Source organism: Typopeltis vanoorti, chromosome 6, assembly GCF_054136105.1.
Source record: "Typopeltis vanoorti isolate ZY-2024b chromosome 6, IOZ_Tvanoo_1.0, whole genome shotgun sequence".
In the NCBI taxonomy this organism is placed as follows: Eukaryota; Metazoa; Arthropoda; class Arachnida; order Uropygi; family Thelyphonidae; genus Typopeltis; species Typopeltis vanoorti.
The window spans coordinates 69,039,309-69,058,107 of NC_143554.1; the positions used below are offsets into that span (position 1 = coordinate 69,039,309).

General features: G+C 35.2%; 1 protein-coding gene across 1 annotated transcript in view; it reads right to left on the reverse strand.

Annotated features, from left to right (window-relative positions):
- Positions 1 to 18,799, reverse strand: part of LOC150105519 (little elongation complex subunit 2-like) — a 294,381-nt gene that overhangs the window by 141,607 nt on the left and 133,975 nt on the right. Inside the window, exon 6 of the mRNA XM_090394868.1 lies at positions 7,834 to 7,971. Coding sequence (XP_090250994.1) covers positions 7,834 to 7,971 — 138 coding nt within the window. The remainder of the gene's footprint in view (positions 1 to 7,833; positions 7,972 to 18,799) is intronic.

Consider the following 18,799-nt stretch of genomic DNA (forward strand, 5'->3'; position numbering starts at 1 on the left):
GCATAAAGATTTGTACAATGCTGATGCATGTCTTTCACATAATCCCTGGCCTATAGCAACAATCAATTTTGGAGTTAGATGTCTAGATAGAGTTTTGTTCACTATGGGTGTGGAAGTGCAAAGTTAGGAAAACTAAAGAAATTAGGGCAGATGCAGACAAATGTATGTGAAGGAACCCATGAAGCAAATGAGTGTGAGAATGACTAACAAGTACGGCATCTAGTCTCTCAAGCAAAACTATTGAATAAGGTGGTCACAATTCAGGAGGTAAAGGTAATGGAGGCCTAAAGGGATGCTGCAGTTTCTGTATACTAATGTGAGAAGTATCAGGAACAAGAGCAAGGAATTTTTAGCATTGGTTTTAGCCAAAAGTTATAGGCATTAGTGAGACTTGGATTACTGTAGATGATAAAGTTACAGAATAGAATGTGAAGGATTTAGTATTTTCAGGGAGGATAGAGTAGACAGGACAGGGGATGGGGTACTGCTGATGATAGTAGATGAATTGCAGCTAAGATCATTTTGCAAGGGTATATCATCCAAGTGAAGATATTGTTATGACAGAGGTGACAGGGACTGATGTGAGAACAGAGGTTGAAGGTATATTGCATATTACAGAATCTGAATGCAAATACAGCTGTGAGATTGGATGGGATATTGGCTCATGTTTTATGAAAATGTGCAGAGAAACTGGCAATGCCTTTGACAAGGCAGTTTAATTTAAGTCTCATTTCTGGCAAAGTCCTGAGAGAGTAGAATGAGGACAAAATCATTTCTTTGCATAAAGGAGAATCTAGGTTAGTGGCAGTAAATTATAGACCAATCAGTATCTCAGGTATAGTGGTAAAAGAACTAGAAAAGGTATTCAAAAAGAGAATTCAGAAATAGGCGGATAAAAATATGACACTCTATGAGGGGCAGCACAACTCTGTGAAGGATCAGTCATGATTTAGTAATCTACTAACATTTTATAATAGAGTGACAAATGAGTTAGATAAAAGAGAATGGCTACACGATGATACTGCTGGGGATTTTACAAAGCCATCTGACAAGATACCACATGGAACTGTTATGCAAACTGCAAGAAATGGGGTTGGATAGGAAACTGGTAATACGGATAAATGGGTGACTGATGGACAGATGGCAAAAAAGTAGTATATGGAGGAGCAGAATTCAGGAGAAAGCAGGTGACTAGTGGTGTGCTGCAGGGATGTGTGCTTGGACTATTGCTGTTTAATTTGTAAATAAACGATATAAGAAATAATTTGAAGGGAGATATTAAGTTGTTTGCTGATGATGTAAAGTTGGGTAAGGTAATAGTTAATTAAGGTGATGTAGAGAGCTTGCAGGATAATTTAAATAGGCTGACAGTATGGGCAAAACAATGGTTGTTGTTGTGGAAAAGTGTCAAGTTATGCATCTTGAGTTACAAAGATTACAAATTATGTATCACATTGAGAGAAAACTGTACTCCAGGGAATTGATGAAGCCATAAATTTAGGGATAGTAGTAGTAGTAGTAGTGGATAGAGAGAGAGCTGAAGTTTAGAGGGCATATTGTTAAATAAGCCTGGATAGCTTATAGGTTTACTTGGTTATCGAAGAACAAACTAACAAGAAGATATAAGGGAGTTATTATTCCCCTTTATAAAGCCTAGATACGACCACATCTGGGTTTCTTGGAGATGAGGAATGGTGGAGAGGATCCAGAAATGAGTGACCAAGATGGTGAGTGGTCTGTGGAATGTTTCCTATGAGGATAGGTTGAGGTTATTGAGGTTTTATGGATTGCAAATATTGGTTGATAGCCAAAGAAAAAAAAAAAGGGGGGGGGGGACATTTAAGTTACTTAATAGCGTTTATAGGATTGATGCAGAGAAAATGTTTAAGCACTTGGCTAGGGGGGGGGGGGGGGGGGCAGAGGTCATCACTGGAAGCTGGGTAACAGTGTTGTTAGCAAGAGCATGAGGACTAGATTTTTTGCTTGGAGAGTGGTGAATGAATGAATGGATTGCTGGAGTCAGTTATGAATACTTTGTCTGTTGAAGGTTTCAATGATGAGTTTTAGGACTCCATTTAGGTGCCAGTGCAATAATAATAATAATAAACAACCTCCACACAATAATATAACTCGAGTTTCCATGGCAAGTAACTATTCTCAGAAGTAAATGGCAGAAAGCTGTCATTAAACCTTAAGGAAAGATTGTATGTTTCCAATTATCAGACAGGAGCAATAATCAGCACATGTTTTAATCAGTATTTTTGTTTAAATATAATAATCCTCCACTGTTAAACATCAGGAGTTACAAGAATATTGTAAATAGAATGAAAGAAAGGTTACTTGCATCAATCAATACAAACTTCACTATGCCAACACGATTTTAAATATTAACAAGCAAAAACAACATATGCAATTTTTAAAGAAATGCTTTTTCCATCATGTCAACAAAATTTGCAAAAGTACAGGTTAATAAATCCATGATAATAAGAAAATTTGCTTCATACCTCAATCTCTCTCTCTCACAAAACAATTACTTACCTATAGATAAAATGTAAAAACTGAAACATAACTATATCCATAGGAATAAAAATCAGCTAATATATCTTCCAGAGCCACAAAGAATGGAAAAATTTCTCCAATAAATTACAATCATTAATTAATAGTGTTTCCTACATAATAGAAGAATGTCATAATCAAAAATGGAAAAGTCTTACAAACTCATCAACACAAACTAGCACATCCTACCTTCCTTCCCCTACCGTCACTTTCTCTGTGTCCAAAGAAAGTAAACATAATGCCTTTAGTTCATTTATAAATTTATCTAACGTAATGCTGTCGCTATATGAAACAGTAGTAGTAAATAAATAAAGATCTAAATTTTGCTATCAACCAAAAACTTTCCCTAGAAAAGAATACATCACTGAAGCCCAAACTAAACTAGAAAGTGATACCAACAAAGTCATGCTTTTCAAAAAGATAAACCATATCATAAGTAGTAAAATAAGTTCTACCCAAAATCTCCCACCATGACTTTCAAATGCTATAAAGAAATTTAAAAATAACCCTGACATCATTATTAGCATGGCTGATAAAGGAGATGTTACTGTAATAATAAACAAAACAGATTATCATAATAAAATTCTTGACATTGTCAATGATCCAAACACTTACAAAACAATCTCTGAAGGCTCCACTCTTAACATTATAAAACAAATTGAAAAATGTTAACACTAACTCAAGGAAGAACACAAATCAGATAAATATACTACGATTTTTCCGGCGGCGTAAATTAAGTTAAGGGGGATAATAAATCCCTCATTATTTTAAACCCGGACACGAAACTCGGAGATCGAAATCTATTGAAATCTAAGAGTTTTGTGCCGAAGAACTATCCGTGAGTCCAAGTGTAAGTCATCACTTGGGTAGTACAACACTATGGCATCTCGTGTCAAAGGTGGAGCAAGCTCCATCACTATCCTTAATATTTTCTCATAATGTAAAACGCAGCTCCTAGGAGATGTATTACTGTTTAACATTATGAGGAGAGGTCACTACCCAGACCGGTTTCGACCTTTTAAGTAGGGATATATGTAAGTTCGGTTCACTTAACCTTGGTATTCCAGGTCTACCTACTCACTGATGAGACCTCAATAAAGGTCAAAACTGGTCTGGGTAGTGACCTCTCCTCATAATGTAAAACAGTAATACATCTCCTAGGAGCTGCATTTTACATTATGAGAAAATATTAAGGATAGTGACGGAGCTTGCTCCACCTTTGACACGAGTTGCCATAGTGTTGTACTACCCAAGTGATGACTTACGTTGAACTCGCCGATAGTTCTTCGGCATGAAACTCTTAGATTTCGATAGATTTCGATCTCCGAGTTTCGTATCCGGCTTTAAAATAAGGAGGGATTTATTATCCCCTTAACTTAAGATAAATATACTGCTAAAAAAAATTAATCCTTGTACAAACTATTTGCCCACTGTGTTTGTACAAGTTAAGATACATAAACCAGGCTATCCCATATGTAACATAATTTCATACAAGCATACACCATTGAAGCCCAGACTAAACTAGAAAGTGATCCCAACAAAGAGGTGTTTTTCAAAAAGATAAACAATATGATAAATAGTAAAATAATTAACCTATACCACATTAGCTCCCTTATCTAAATTTACTGCACTCCTACTCAAACCTTTAAAATATTCAAAATATATGATAAAAAATACTCATCAACTCTTCCAACATATCAAGCAAACTATCATTCCCAATAATATTCTTTCTTCGTTAGATGATTCATCACTATATACAAACATTGAAATGATCTCCTACAGATATTCTCTTTCTAATACCCGGAAGTTAGGAAAGGAATCGGTAAGCAAGAGGGTAAGGAGTGGTTTCTTTGCATGGAGGGTGGTTGAACCATGGAATGCATTGCCTGATGGAGTGGTGAGAGCGAGAACGGTCAATGAGTTTAAGGAGTGGTATGGTAGACTTTGTGTTTCTTAGGAAGGACCTCTCACGGTGAGTCTTTTGACTCTATGGAGGAGGCCTGAATAATAATAATAATAATAATAATAATAATAATAATTTCAGCAAATCACTTTAAATACAATGACCAATTTTATGAACAAAGTGTTTGTCTTCCCATGGGGCCAGAACATTAGCAGTATACTCACTAAACTTTTTCTTGCCCATATAGAAACACAATTCTTATTCCCCCTCTCTACCGATTGACATCACTTATTATGATAGATATGTGCATGATGTACCCTGCATTGGTAATGCAGATGCCATATGACAGTTAGTGCATTCATTAAACACCTTTAGTTCCAGATTAAAATTCTCTATTAAATACAAAGAAAATAAAACCATAAATTCTTGAATTTAACTCCAGGGGGGGAAAAAAAATTCCCTAGAAAAGAATACATCATTGAAGCCCAAACTAAACTAGAAAGTGATCCCAACAAAGAGGTGTTTTTTTAAAAAGATAAACAATATCATAAATAGTAAAATAATTCCTACCCAAAATCTCCAAACATCAGAACCAAAGTATACCACAAATCTACAAACACTGGAAATTATTCGCATTTCATCTCCTATCACCCTTACTGTGTCAAAAAATCTGTCATTTTAACACAATTCATTAATGCTTACAAATATTCATCCTCAGACAATGCTTAAAGCAGGAAATTACCTGCTTTAAAGATATATAATTGAAGATATCTTTTGCCTGAAAGATATCTGCAATTCTCAACAATACCCCAAGAAACTTATAGACTATGCTATTCACTCAGCCCCACATGTCCAAAACATCTATAAAGCCATAAAACTAATATGCAAATATTCAAATTACAGAACTGTCTTCAGCATAAATAACAAAATACAAAATTTACTAAAACATAGAACCGCAATAACACAGGCTGACATGCTACTATGCCATAATGTGGTTTACAAATTCAACTGCCAAGAATCAGGCTGCAATACCTGTTATATTGGTTCTACCATTTGTTCAATCAAGTCTCACCTAATTGAACACTTTCGAGTGGAATATTTCAAATAATAAATATAAGATGATTTATTCAGGCAATAGTGATCATGGAAATGAATCAGATAAAGTTCGAGTATAGCAATATGATAAATTTCAAAATGGGACATATTTGTGCTTATGATCTCACTGTGGATGACAGTAGTAAAGGAATTTTTCTTCATTACTGAATGAATCACAAATCACCAGAAATGTTCAAAATGTTATGGAAAATTTAAGAAAAAAGCAGAGTTAATAATATTGACATGAATAGACATGAATATACAAAAGAACATGCAGGTATTATTATTATTATTATTATTATTAGACACCTCCAGGGAGTCCAAAGACTCATCGAGGGAGAGTGTGCCAACAGCATCAAACAATTGCCCCCCCCCCCCCTTCTAACTACTAACCGTGCTCGAACTTACTTAACTGAGCCATTAGTAGCAGAGGCTCTACCAATCGACCAACCTTTGCCGGCAAATAAATAATAATAATAATAATAGGCGAAATGCATAAAAATCTAGCTTATTATGTTGTACATGAATGCTAGGTGTATCAGAAACAAAGGGGTAAAGTTTGTTGTCTTGGTCAATATGTTGGGACCTCACATTTTAGTCATTAGTGAGACCTGGCTATCAGAATCAGACATACTAACTGTTATCGAGCATAAAGTGTACAGAATTTTTGGGAAGGATAGACAGGAGAGGAGAGGAGGTGGCATGCTGCTTGCTAATCATTTCAAGACATCTGATATCATTAGCAAGCAGCTAGAGATGAGACCTATGATTGTAATACTAGTAACAGTTTTTCATGTGGCAGTGAGTTTGAAGCCATCTGGTGTGAGGTGGAATCTAACAAGATCAAATACATAGTGGAGTGTTGTTAAAGACTTGGTGGATAACATGCTAGTGATGAAGAAATATATCACCAAATAAAGACAATGGGCATGAAAAGAGTAATCATAATGGGGACTTTAATTATCCAAACACTGATTCAATAGCAGTAAAATATCATGAGAATAATAAAACTGAATTTATTGAGCTGTTGCAAAACAACTTTCTCAAGCAGCCTATGACAGAATGAACTCAAAGTCAAAGAGTGTTAGATTTGATTATAGTGTCAGAGGGTGTTTCAGTTAAAGACATAATTATTTTGTCTCTGGTTGGTGACAGTGATCATGAAGTACTCACTTGGGAGGTGGCTAAGTTTATGAATGTTCCATTTAGGAAAGGTTACATGTTGAACTACAAAGCAGAAAATTATGACCAACTAAGGAGTATACTGAGTTCAGCACAATGGTATCCATTGCTGGATGGGAAGAACATAAACAGTGCATGAGAAGCATTTCAAAAAATAATTAAATGACACAATATCAGAATATGTCCTGAAAGTTCGAAGAATAAATAGGGTAGGAGTCAAATGGATATGTAATTTTATCAAGCAAGAGATTCATAAGAAAAAGATTATGTGGAAGGAAGACCATGTGCATAAGGATGATATTATGAAAATTATAAGCGGCAGGCCAGAAGATTCACAACTGTTGTACGGAAAGCTAAGCCTGAGTATGAAAATAAACTGGCTCTGTAAGCTAAAGAATTCTATCGATATACTGCAAGTAAAGAAAGAATGAACAGGAAAGAATAACTTTACTGAATGCAAATAGTGAGAGGGTGAATGATGGAGAAGACTTTGCTCAACTAATGAGTGCCCATTTTTCTAAAATGGTATGGTGTATGCTGTATGCAACATTGAGCTCACTGCTACCTCTTCACTGGATGAAGAAACTCACGTGTATGAGGAGGAGGTAATAGAACTGTTGCACAAATTGAATAAAAATTCAGCAATAGGGGTGAATGAGATATCAGCATGGGTGCTAAAAGAGTGCTTAGCTGAACTGGCTATTCCTTTAACTAGGCTATATAATATGAGTCTCAGAACAGGAATGATTCCTCAAAAGTGAAAAGAATGTATGGTAATCCCATTGCACAAGAGTGGTGCAAAGACTGATGTATCAAATTATTGACCAATCAGTATCTTAGAGGTGGTTATGGGATACTAAGGCAAGTGATCAGAACTTATACCACCTTTACCATGAGTTGCCCCAGTCCTGAAAATGCTTCAGGTACAAACTCTGTTTGCTTACACTTGGATAAAGGATTAAACCAAATATATAATTGGAAATCAAGTAATCTCACTTATTCCAAATATTATTGACAGATATCATTATTGTATAAGTAGTTTGTCTGGTTTGCAAGCTGAGCAATCAAATATTCATGATAATTCAGTCAAAACTTACCATTTTCGATGGATGAAGATGTGGTCCTCTTTTGTTTGCTCCTCTAGCAGGTGGAAACCGCTTGCACATTTTTTGATGATCTAGAGGCATTGTACATGGTAAATCAGGAGAAGGCTTAACCAAACGAGGAACTCTACCCTGAATAAACAAAGAAACTTATATATATATATATATATATATATATATATATATATATTAGGTGTAAAATTTGAGAAATTTTTGAAAGCAAAACTTTAGAAGATTTATGCAGAAAAATGAATTATGTTCACAGCACATATTATTAAAGACATTAATAAGAAAAAATAAAATTGTATTACATCTTGATAAATGGCATACATGTTAATGTATAAAGTATTTCTGATGGTAGAAAGGGTTTTACTTACAGGATGAACAATGCTTAAATGGATTATTTTGTGTTACGTGCTTAGAGAGATTGTTGTCAGTGAAGGAATATTCAGGGAAACTAGGTATGACAATGGCTTCATGAGAGAGTGAGTACTGTGTCAGACATTTCACCACACATGCACTGGTGAAAGAAACAGAGATTGTTATGAGAGAGAAAGAGAGAGAGAGAATGATAATGGCCACCACTAAACCTCTCATGTATATGAGCACGAGCTGCTGGTTTAACATTCATTTACCATTCAGCTTCAGACTCACTGAACCAACTTCTTATTCTTTCATTTCACATATCTCTGTCCTTTGTAACAGTCTTCTCTATACCATTTTTTCAATGCATACAACCACCAATTCTTCAAGAAACATATTAACACATTCCATTTTATTACTCTGTAATTGTTTCCCACATACAACACCTGTCATGTTATAGGTCTTGAGACTTCTCATTGTGTGAGATTGATATATAAAAAAAAAAAAAAAAAAAAAAAAAAAAAAAGAGCATGGAAGGAGATGATCTGAAAATGGTAGGACAGGTGTTGCTAAAAAAGACTGTAGCAGTGAGATAAAGAATTTGGTTGATGAATCAACTTGACTGCTTATTTTAATGTTTCAGTCAGGTTTTAAGAGCTATTACTTGAATATACATCAGCTTTGGGTAGTTATCATGTTCAATAATGCCAGAAGCATCAGGATAAAGGTGATAAATTTTTATCACTGCTAAAAGAAGAAGATATCTTTACAGTAATGTAATGTGATGAGTACACTGTATATAGGCAAGATAGACAGAGTCAGAGAGTACTGCTAATGACTGGAGGAGTTAAATCCAAACAGCACAGATACCAACTGATGGTGGTAATATATGAGTAACACAGGCAGTGGGTTTGAGGTGTGTTAGAGATTATCAGAACAAAGTACATAGTTGAATGCTGCTGCAGGCCAGGCTCTTCTGAAAAAGGACTGTGGATTACATAGAGAGATAAACCTTATGGATAAAGTAGGACTATAATTATAGATGATTTCAGTTATGAGGGTACAGAATGAAGAGAATGGGAAGAAAATTTAGAGTTACTCAGGAATAACTACCTTAAGCAGTACATGATGAAAAGGACTTGCAAAACAAAGAATATTGGATCTACTAATAGTATCTGAGAATCTGTATATAAGTGAACTGTTTTGCCTCTATTTGGAGACAGCAATTATTCGATTTTAACTTGGGAGTTGACAAATCATGTTAGAACTTGTAATTAAAAAAAAAAAAGAAAGATATATATTGAAATATAAAACGTAATTATGATAGACTGAGAAGAAAGCTGGAAGTAGTGCCTTGGTGTTAAATGCTGCATAGTAGAAGCATCAGCCATGCTTGGGAAGTGGTTGGGTGATGTCTGAATGTATCTATAGCTGCCCTCATTCCTAGAGTCAGGAGAAAAAATTGCATAGGTATTAAATGAATGAAGAGGACTTTGAAGCAAGAGCTGCATAAAAAAAAAAAAGAAAATGTGGGTCCAACACTAGGAAAAGGGTGACGATCAGACCCAGGAACAATATAAAACGCAGATTAGGAAAGGGACACCTGTAGTGGTGAGGAGGATAAAATCAAACTATTAAAAGCAGGTTACCTTACAGGAAAAGGAAAATCCAATTTTTTTCAGTGTGTGGCAAATTAAAAGAAAAAAATGATCATTGAAGTGAATGCTGAAGGCAGGAAAATGTCAGTTGGTTTAGAAACAGCTGAGTTGTAAAGCAATCACCTTAGAAAAGTATGCATCACTAGCAGACCCATTAACTGTCTGGATTGCTTGATATAATTGTCTGAGTACTGGATAAAAGGATAGCAGTGGATGAATTGATTATATTAAGGCTGTTTGCAAGTTTGATTTGAATACGATAGTGGGATTGAATAGAATATCAGTGACCCTGAATGGTTATTCAGCTTGAGTTTCATGTAAGCAAAATTCCTAATGAATGGAAGATGGCAAGAATAATTTCATTATTAGCTAGGGCAAAAGCAGTCAGTCATAAACCAATCAGTATTGCTAGAGTGATCGACTTATTAGAATCTGCATCCAGAGGGAGTAGCACCTTAATTCTCTTATAGAGGACAGCAAGGCTTTGTTTAGGATAGGTCTTGTTTTGAAATGACTGACTGCAAAGGGATATTATTATTATGTCACACTACCTACTCTTAAATCTGTACTACATTTGTACTGTGGTTGGGCTGTTTTTTCATATGTTTTTAAAATTTTGTTTATTTTATTTATATTTTTCTATATAATCTGGAATCCCTGCTCTAGAGACGAAACACAGAACTTTTTCAAGCCACTTCAGGACTCCAATAAGCAGGGAGGTGATCTCATACCAATAATGAAATTCATCTCTCACCTAAGAACAATCACAAACATCCATATCCATGACAGGATTAAAACTTGCAGACTGTTGGTTGGAGAGTGGGTACGTTAAAAGCAATCAGTCAACCAGGACAGCTAGTATGGACATACTACCATACTTTTGAATTTTACCATATTGCTTGACAGAATTCCACACAAACTTGGGTGTGCTGTGTAGGCTTGTGTTTACAGATAGGAGAGTAGCTGGCTGAGAGATATCAAAGACTAATGTGTGGAGGTGCTTAGTCCAAAAGAAGATGACCAATGAAGTATAATAGTTTTCTGAACTACGGCCATTGTTGTTTAACTTGTATATTAATGATATTGAGGTTGATCTGGATAGTAATATACAATTATTTGCCAATGATGCAAAGTTAAGAATGATGATAAGCGCCATTTCTAATAGACAATCTTTGTGGGATCAAGTGAACAGATTGGCTCTGTGGACAAATGACAGTAAAGTGTCAGTTTAGTGTTGCTAAGTGTGAGGTTGTGCATTTTTTTGGGGGGGGGGGGTATTTTGAGTTATCCTCATATTGGATAACTGCAATGTTGAAGAAAACATTAAGTTATAATTATAAGAATAAGGAAATTCTTTTTCTTCTCTACAAGGCTTTGTTGATTCCCATCAGCAAGGGGAATCTGGTCTCTTTCGACAAAAGGTCAATTAGCTGGTCTTACGAAGATAAGGGGTTTTTTCACCTGGAAGTTGGGTTTTCGTCCCCCAGAACAGACAAACTGGCCAAGTGAACAAATGCATTTACAGACATTGCACACCTCCAGGAATAAGGAGCAACCAACCTATTCTGTAGGATTTCAGTTCCAAATGCCTACACGGTAAAATGTATAAGTCTACACACGAGCGTAAATTAGGAAAGGATAGTGTAAAATCTCTTGCAGAAAAATTTTTGCTTTGCTAATTTTTCGTAATCGATTTTACATATTTTTCTTTCTTAATATTTAGAAATATTTAAAATATAATGTGCTAAAATAAAGTGTCACTAAAAGTGCATGTACATTGACTATATGTAAAGCCATAAGTAAGGATTATGCCAGATTAGCGATGGCAAAACACCAACTAAAAGTTGCAAGGTCAACTGTTGTTGACCGATCGGGCAGAACTGATGTCATCGCTAGAGGCTAATCCTGAAAAAACAGCAATAGAGAACAAAGGGTGACAATTTTGCATAAAAGGAGATTGTGGCCCTAGGCTCACGGCTTTTTTTTTTCCAGTCGTCGTCGGGCATTTTGGCTGCTCACCGTCAGGGCTTTTGATTCAAGTTGTCATCAGGGCTCTTCCTTCTGCTCGTCGCCAAGGCTTTTCTCCCGTCAAAAGTTGTAGGACTTTCATCTCAAGATTGCAGCAGACTGATTTCCTCAGCAGTTACATGCAAGCCCAGCAGAAACTATGCTTGATTCCATATTGAATGTCCGACAGAGACAAGATCTACTAGCAACCACCTGTGATGTCCAAGCAGCCAGGAAGTTTACCAAAAGAAGAAGCTAAAGTCCTGAAGAAGTATGCTGTATTTTGGACTCATTGTTTATGGTGAATATGTAAGTAGGCAATTATTTTTGTGATTATTTAGAAAGTGTATCTCTGATTCATGAATGTGCCTACAAGAAAATGTGTGCATTTAAGGCGGTAACTAGGTCACAAAGTTTTGTGGGAATATTATTAGAGAACTTGTCTGTTAAGACTGAATGTGCACTTAGTTTGATATATGGAGCTGTTCTATTAAGAACTGATATATAGCCTGGCTATATTTATGTCAGTATTTGAGAGAAGGATTTTATTTAATCTGTTTACGCTGTGTGCAAGTATGTACATAGTTTATGTTTAATGAGTTTATCCAGTAATTGGGAGTTTTGTCATACAGATTGCATTACCTGTTTGAAAAAGGGTTAAATGTGATAATTGCAAAATCTCTCTAGTGTAAATGTACTTCTTGTCTAGTAAAATAAATGTTTTTGTTTTGTAACTACCTGATCTGTTCTTTTGGCTAATGCACTATCTCCAAACAATGCGAACCTGCAGGCATAATAAGATACTAATAGTCACGACTTGCATATAGAAAATTTGGATATATTTAGTGATTAATTCCTGTTTTTCCTCACCCTAACTTTCTAACAAAATTGGCCCAAATTAGATGGCACAGTCGATAATAAAAATAAATTTTCTAATTTGATTTGCATGAGAGTGGGGAACTGCATACATTAAATTTACTTATAATACAAAGTTTATCTAATAGCAAGGGGGGGGGAGACAGAAATTTGTCACTGTTAACCTTGTGAGGTTTATCTTAAAGTAGTTTATAGTGAGTTTGAGCAAAGTAAAGTAAAAGTTAAGTTAAGTTTAAATAATTAGCGTTATTTAACAATGCTGCAGACATTTATTTAAATTAACATAATATTTTACAATAGGACAAGGCTTTGATAACACCACATGTTATGGTCATCTGGGTTCAGAGGAGATGAAGAAGCAACTGAAAAGATCCAGTGGAGAGTAACGAAGGTGATATCTGCCCAATGGAATTCTGCATATGAGAACAGATTTAGGGAATATAGTTCTCTAAGGATCTATATTCTCTCAAGAGATTTTATGGTATATACACCAGTGAGATTTTACAACTCATGGCAAGTGGGAGGAGAATTTGGGGGCAGAGTCATGTCAGGGAAACTGAGTAAGCATGCAAAGTCCAGGTTCTTTTCATTGCATGTGAGAAGTACGTGGAAATGGACTACCAGTAGATGCTGTGAATGTTTATAAAGAGAGAAAGAAGAGGTAGGTATTTACGTATTGTGTGATCTTGATGGTGAAGTTCAGTGAGATATTAACTTCCTGAAGAAGCCTATCTGGCTAGGCATGTGGTTAGCATATCTGTCCAACCAACAGGCTTTGGATTTGAATCCTATTGTGGGTGTGCAGGTTTTCTTGATAGTCCTATAATAATTAACTAGTGTCACTGGTTTGTTAAATTCCTTCAAGTAGTCTGCTTTTATCTTATGATAGCAGGGTCATGATTTATCAGTACAAACAGGTGTGACAGAGATAGGGGGGTTACCAAATTGTCAACATGGGGAAAGAAAAGAAAACGCTACAAACATTTATACAGTCCTATATTTTCATCAAAAAATCAGCAATTCATACTCAACAAACATTTTAGAGCATTTTGCCATGTCTATACTGATGTAATAAAAATGTCAGAATCATTATTTTCTGGTATTAAACCACTCACAGAGAAGTCAAAAAGAAAGAGCAAGATTGCTTTGCCAAATCTTCTAGACTTCCAGAAGTTTGAAAAAAAAAAAAAAAAAAAAAAACATTGGAGACAATAATAACAGAAAAGATAATTCCAGGTTAGCCCTTCATTTCTCAAATACCAATCACAACATTGAATGGGACATGTGTTCTATGCCATATTTAGAGGAAGACTTTCGTAACCAAAACTTCAAAGAAGCTACCATAGTAATCCATTCAAAAGTGTGTGTGATGTCAGAACACAATGTTTGACATCACACACACACACACTCCATGCATTTGATGTAATGCATCTTTTGAATTTGTATAACGTTTAGTACTCGTTTATGTTTCTTTCTTGACCTGTTTTAAGCTGTTTTTTATCACCTTATGTATGCACAGATGAAGCTAACAGTCAAGTTGGTGAAACTAGTCAGCTAATGTGCTATTAAAATCTTCGGCCAATATATCCCAGTCTAATTTTATTATTGAATTAAAGTCGATGGTTGAAAAAATAGAATTATCAAAAATATAAATCACTTTCTTCCCAATCAACAAAATCCCCAGTCATCTGAAACCTCTTAAACCACCACATCTGCCCCTTAAAAAACCAGGTGTCTACAAGATCATCTACAGTTGTGGGCTACACTACCTAAGACAAACTTGCAGATCTAAAGAAATAGGTCGATCGGAATACATGAAGGATGCTGAGAATGAAAGAAAGCACAAATCAGGGCTGGCAGCACATACAACAGATACAAATCATTTAGTAGAATGACAACAAACTAAAATGCTCCACACTAATTACTGCTTTTACTCAAGCGCATCATTCAAAGAATCATCTGAAATTATGAATATCCTCTACAGCGTAACAAAAAACAAGGTGTGATTTTACATCAAATCTGGTCCTCCTTAATCTATCATGACACACTTGTATCTATACCAGCAGTATACAGTAACTTACAAACCAGCAGCGAGCAAAACAGCAAAAGTATGCTTTCCATTGTTTAAACATTGAAATATTCTTCACTAGAAATGTTAACTGTTATTACTTTGTTTGTAGTTTTTTTAATTTATTTGTGCTATTTCCTGATGAAGTGAAACAAAGTTTTTTCACGAAACTACTTGAATTAAAACATAAGTTCTTTTCAACTTCTTTGTGAGTGGTTTAATACCTGAAAATAGTGATTCTAATATGTCCTTTCTCCACAGAAGCCTACATAATGAGGTAATAAAAATATATTTCACAAGCAGAATATGTACAAGTTAAATACATAATTGTAAATAGGTTTTAGAAATTGAAATGAAGAAAAATTGCTGAAGGAAGAAGCAAGTGATCAGAAACGATTTCCAACTCTGTCTCTTGTCTAAGAGCAAGGATACTAGAGTATCCCCAGCATTTTATAAGAAAAATATATTAATGTTCACAAATTCTTCATGTTAGTTAAAACAGAATGTTGGTCAATGGCAATTCAACTGCATTTTAATTCTAGTAGAATTTACTTCATAATTAAGATTACTGTTTCTTTTTGACAAAACCTAATGTGTGTTTTACAGAATGTTTTGAAGAACAGCTTTTTAACTTTATTAAAGTATGAATGTACAAGTGCATGTATATGTGTGCAACAAACAAATAAGTCACAATGCATCCATTCATTCACATGGTATCTGGCCAACCTATTCACAATGCTACTGATGCAACAAAACTATTGCTACTAGTAAAACTATGGTAGCAATAGTTTTACCATAATGTCAGTTATACGACCAAATGATGTATAGTAGGATCTGTTATCTTTCAGTACCCAAATATTGTTAGATCTTATATTTCAATCTCCTACGGCACATTCATTGCATGAATCCATCTACATCTTAGTCTTCCACTATCAGCCTTGAATCAAATACCTGTTTTGCTAACCTTTCTTCTACCATTTTGTTTAAGTGTCCATCACCATATCACCTTAGACTGACTTTGCTCACACACTCTTGGATGCTAACAATGTCGAGTTCCTTTCTAAGATCTTCATTTTTAATATGGTTCTGACATTGATCCAAATTTGTTCATGCCCTAATTTTTTTTTTTTTCCCTACAATATCTCATATCTGTAGTTACCAGTCTTTGATTAACTGTTGTATTTCTAATAAAGCTCTCAGATTCAAAATTGGTTTGAACACTGTCTTGTACTGCTAGTTTAGCATGCTGACCAATTTCTCATATTCCATATAAATTTATTTATGACTTCCTACCATACCAACTGGGCTAACACTATTGTCCATTTCCATATTTAGTTTGCCATCTTCACTAAAAATTTTGCCTAATATAATTGAAATGTTTTACCTCCTCTAGAGGTTTCCTATTCAGAATACAGCTGATATTTTTGGTGAGGTGTGTATTTTTACAGCTTTTATTGTTCCTTTCATTGCTGATTTTCATATCAAATGGTTATAGGAGTTATTGAATTTAATCAGGGCACTGAAAACTCATGCTGGATTTGTTCAGGAGTACAACATCACTTGCATAAAGCACTCGGTAAGGAAATTCCTCTGGAAATGTAATTCTCACATTCAATTTTATTCATTTTTTGTAGATAGGAACTATGGGAGGTCTATTCAAATCATTTGGAATTTGATCCTGTGTCCATTTTAATTGAATTATGCAGCACAGCCAAGGCAAAATTTTATGCCACATTATTTAAACATTTCTGGTCAAATATCACATCTTGCAGCCTTTCTGCATTTCAGGTTTTTGATGGTATTTTCTACCTCAAGTATTGATATGCATTCTGATTGCATTCCTTTCAAATATGTTCTACCATTGTTCTATCACTAAGCAATTTTCCAAAAGAATTAACTTCAACTTCCTGCCCAAAACTGCAAGATTCCTAGCCTCACCAGACATCTATAATATCTTTACCTTCAGTTTTCATATTACCAATATCATCTGATTCCTTTTACAGTACTATTTTCTCCATTTCTAAACTTTTTCAATAGCATCCATAAAATTTTATCATCTTCCTTATATTTATCTTCTACATTATTATTATTATTATTAAGATAGGGAGTGAGGAACTCATCGAGGGAGGCCATACTATTCACACCAGCTGTCATGCCTGTTGTTGAATTCATTCACATTACTTGCACACACAACATCCAAAGACAATCCATTCTTCCAATCACGCACTACTCTATGAGAGAAAAATTTAGCTCTAACCCCCTTTCTTAACAGTATTCATTCTCAACTTCCATAGATGCCCTTGTGTCCTTTCCCCACACCCTCATAAAATAAAAAATTCCATCTATTACAATTCTGTATAACCTTTTCAGAAGTTTGTAAGCCTCAATTATATCACCCTTCTTTCTCATTACTGTCTTCATAATTAGTATTCCACAATCCTGATATCATTTTTAACACTCTCCTTTGGACTTTCTCTCTCTCTCTCTCTCTCTCCGCTGTATCAGAATGACCACGGAAACCAGAAGACCAGACCTGCATGCAAGAGTCCAAGTGAGGTCATAATCAAGGCCTTGTAAAGAGGCAAAATGACTTCCTTTGGGCAATATCGCCACCTTGATGTGAGTAATGGAGAAGCTTAAAAGTAGGAATTGTACCCAACAGCCTTACTGAAGGACAGAATGCTCAAATGTCATGTGAAAAGGAGGAAAGTCTTCTTTATTTTGATCTTTCAAAGACTATCTGAATGATGGTTTTCTTTACAGCTGTTTCAATCTATAATGTAGACTCAGGGCAAGATAGGGTTTTTGACTTAAGCCATCTGAGACATGTTAAACTTTTATCATGGACTGTTTTGTCATTTGTTGGAAAACCAGGAACCAGAGAGTGGTCAGGAGCTTTGTGTGAAATGGGGAGATGAAGGGAAGGAAAGACTTCTTTCCAAGAAGGATAATTTCAGTTATTCAATCGCATATTTTGTTTAGGGTTATGGTTAGAGTAACTAAGGCTATGAGGCATATATTTGGTCTTAACAGGTGTTTGGATTATGAAAGCAAAAAGAATAATGAGATCATGGAAAGGAGAGACACAGAAATCATCATGGTCATACCATTTGGTTTTAGTGAAGAGATGTTGGAGGTAGGGGAGGGCACTGCAACTGGCTGAGTGATGGTTAATTTGTAGAAAAGGAAATGTGAATAAGGTTATCGTGAGGTGATCAAGAACAGATTTGACATTATGATGTATTTGGAGGGAAAGCTGGCTAAGATAAGTTTATGGAGATAAGATTACGATAGATGGAGACAATTTGTGATGGATTATTACTAGCAGCAAATATTTCAACATCTCTTCTGGCTTGAGCTATGAAGTTACAGAAGGTAAGCCAATTTTAATTAATGAACACTAAAGTCTTCAGGGAAGATGATCGTAATGTTTTGGTAGACTGCAGAAATCAACCTTCAGAGATTTGTAATCAAAATGGTCAGAATACTAATTGAAACTAGGAGAGTGGTAAAGGTTCGCATGAAAACAACAAAGGGGACAAGGAAATTTTGGCCAAGGGAGGACAAATGCACATGTACCACCCTTCTAGAAGAAATTATGTAGATTTGTAGACTAGTTGTTGCAGTCAGATGAGGTCGCTGTATTTCAGGGCAACCTCTACAAGCTATTATTCAACCATTTTCAGTGTCAAATTTGGAATATAGCTTGTTATGCACTTGTTTGCTTAATGTCATCTGTAGAATTTAAATAGAACTAATATGAAAAAAATAATGGGAGATCAGTTCAGTCTAATACACCTGTACAGGTCACATCATTTAACCTGGAATGGAAGTAAATTTCTGGAATGGAATGTCACATCTGCCAAATGCACATGCACCACACTTCTTATGGAAGAAACTATATGGAATTTAATTTGAATAGTTGAGATAAAGACTAATTGTTGCAGTCAACTGAAGTTGCTCTATTTCAGGACAACCTCTACAGATT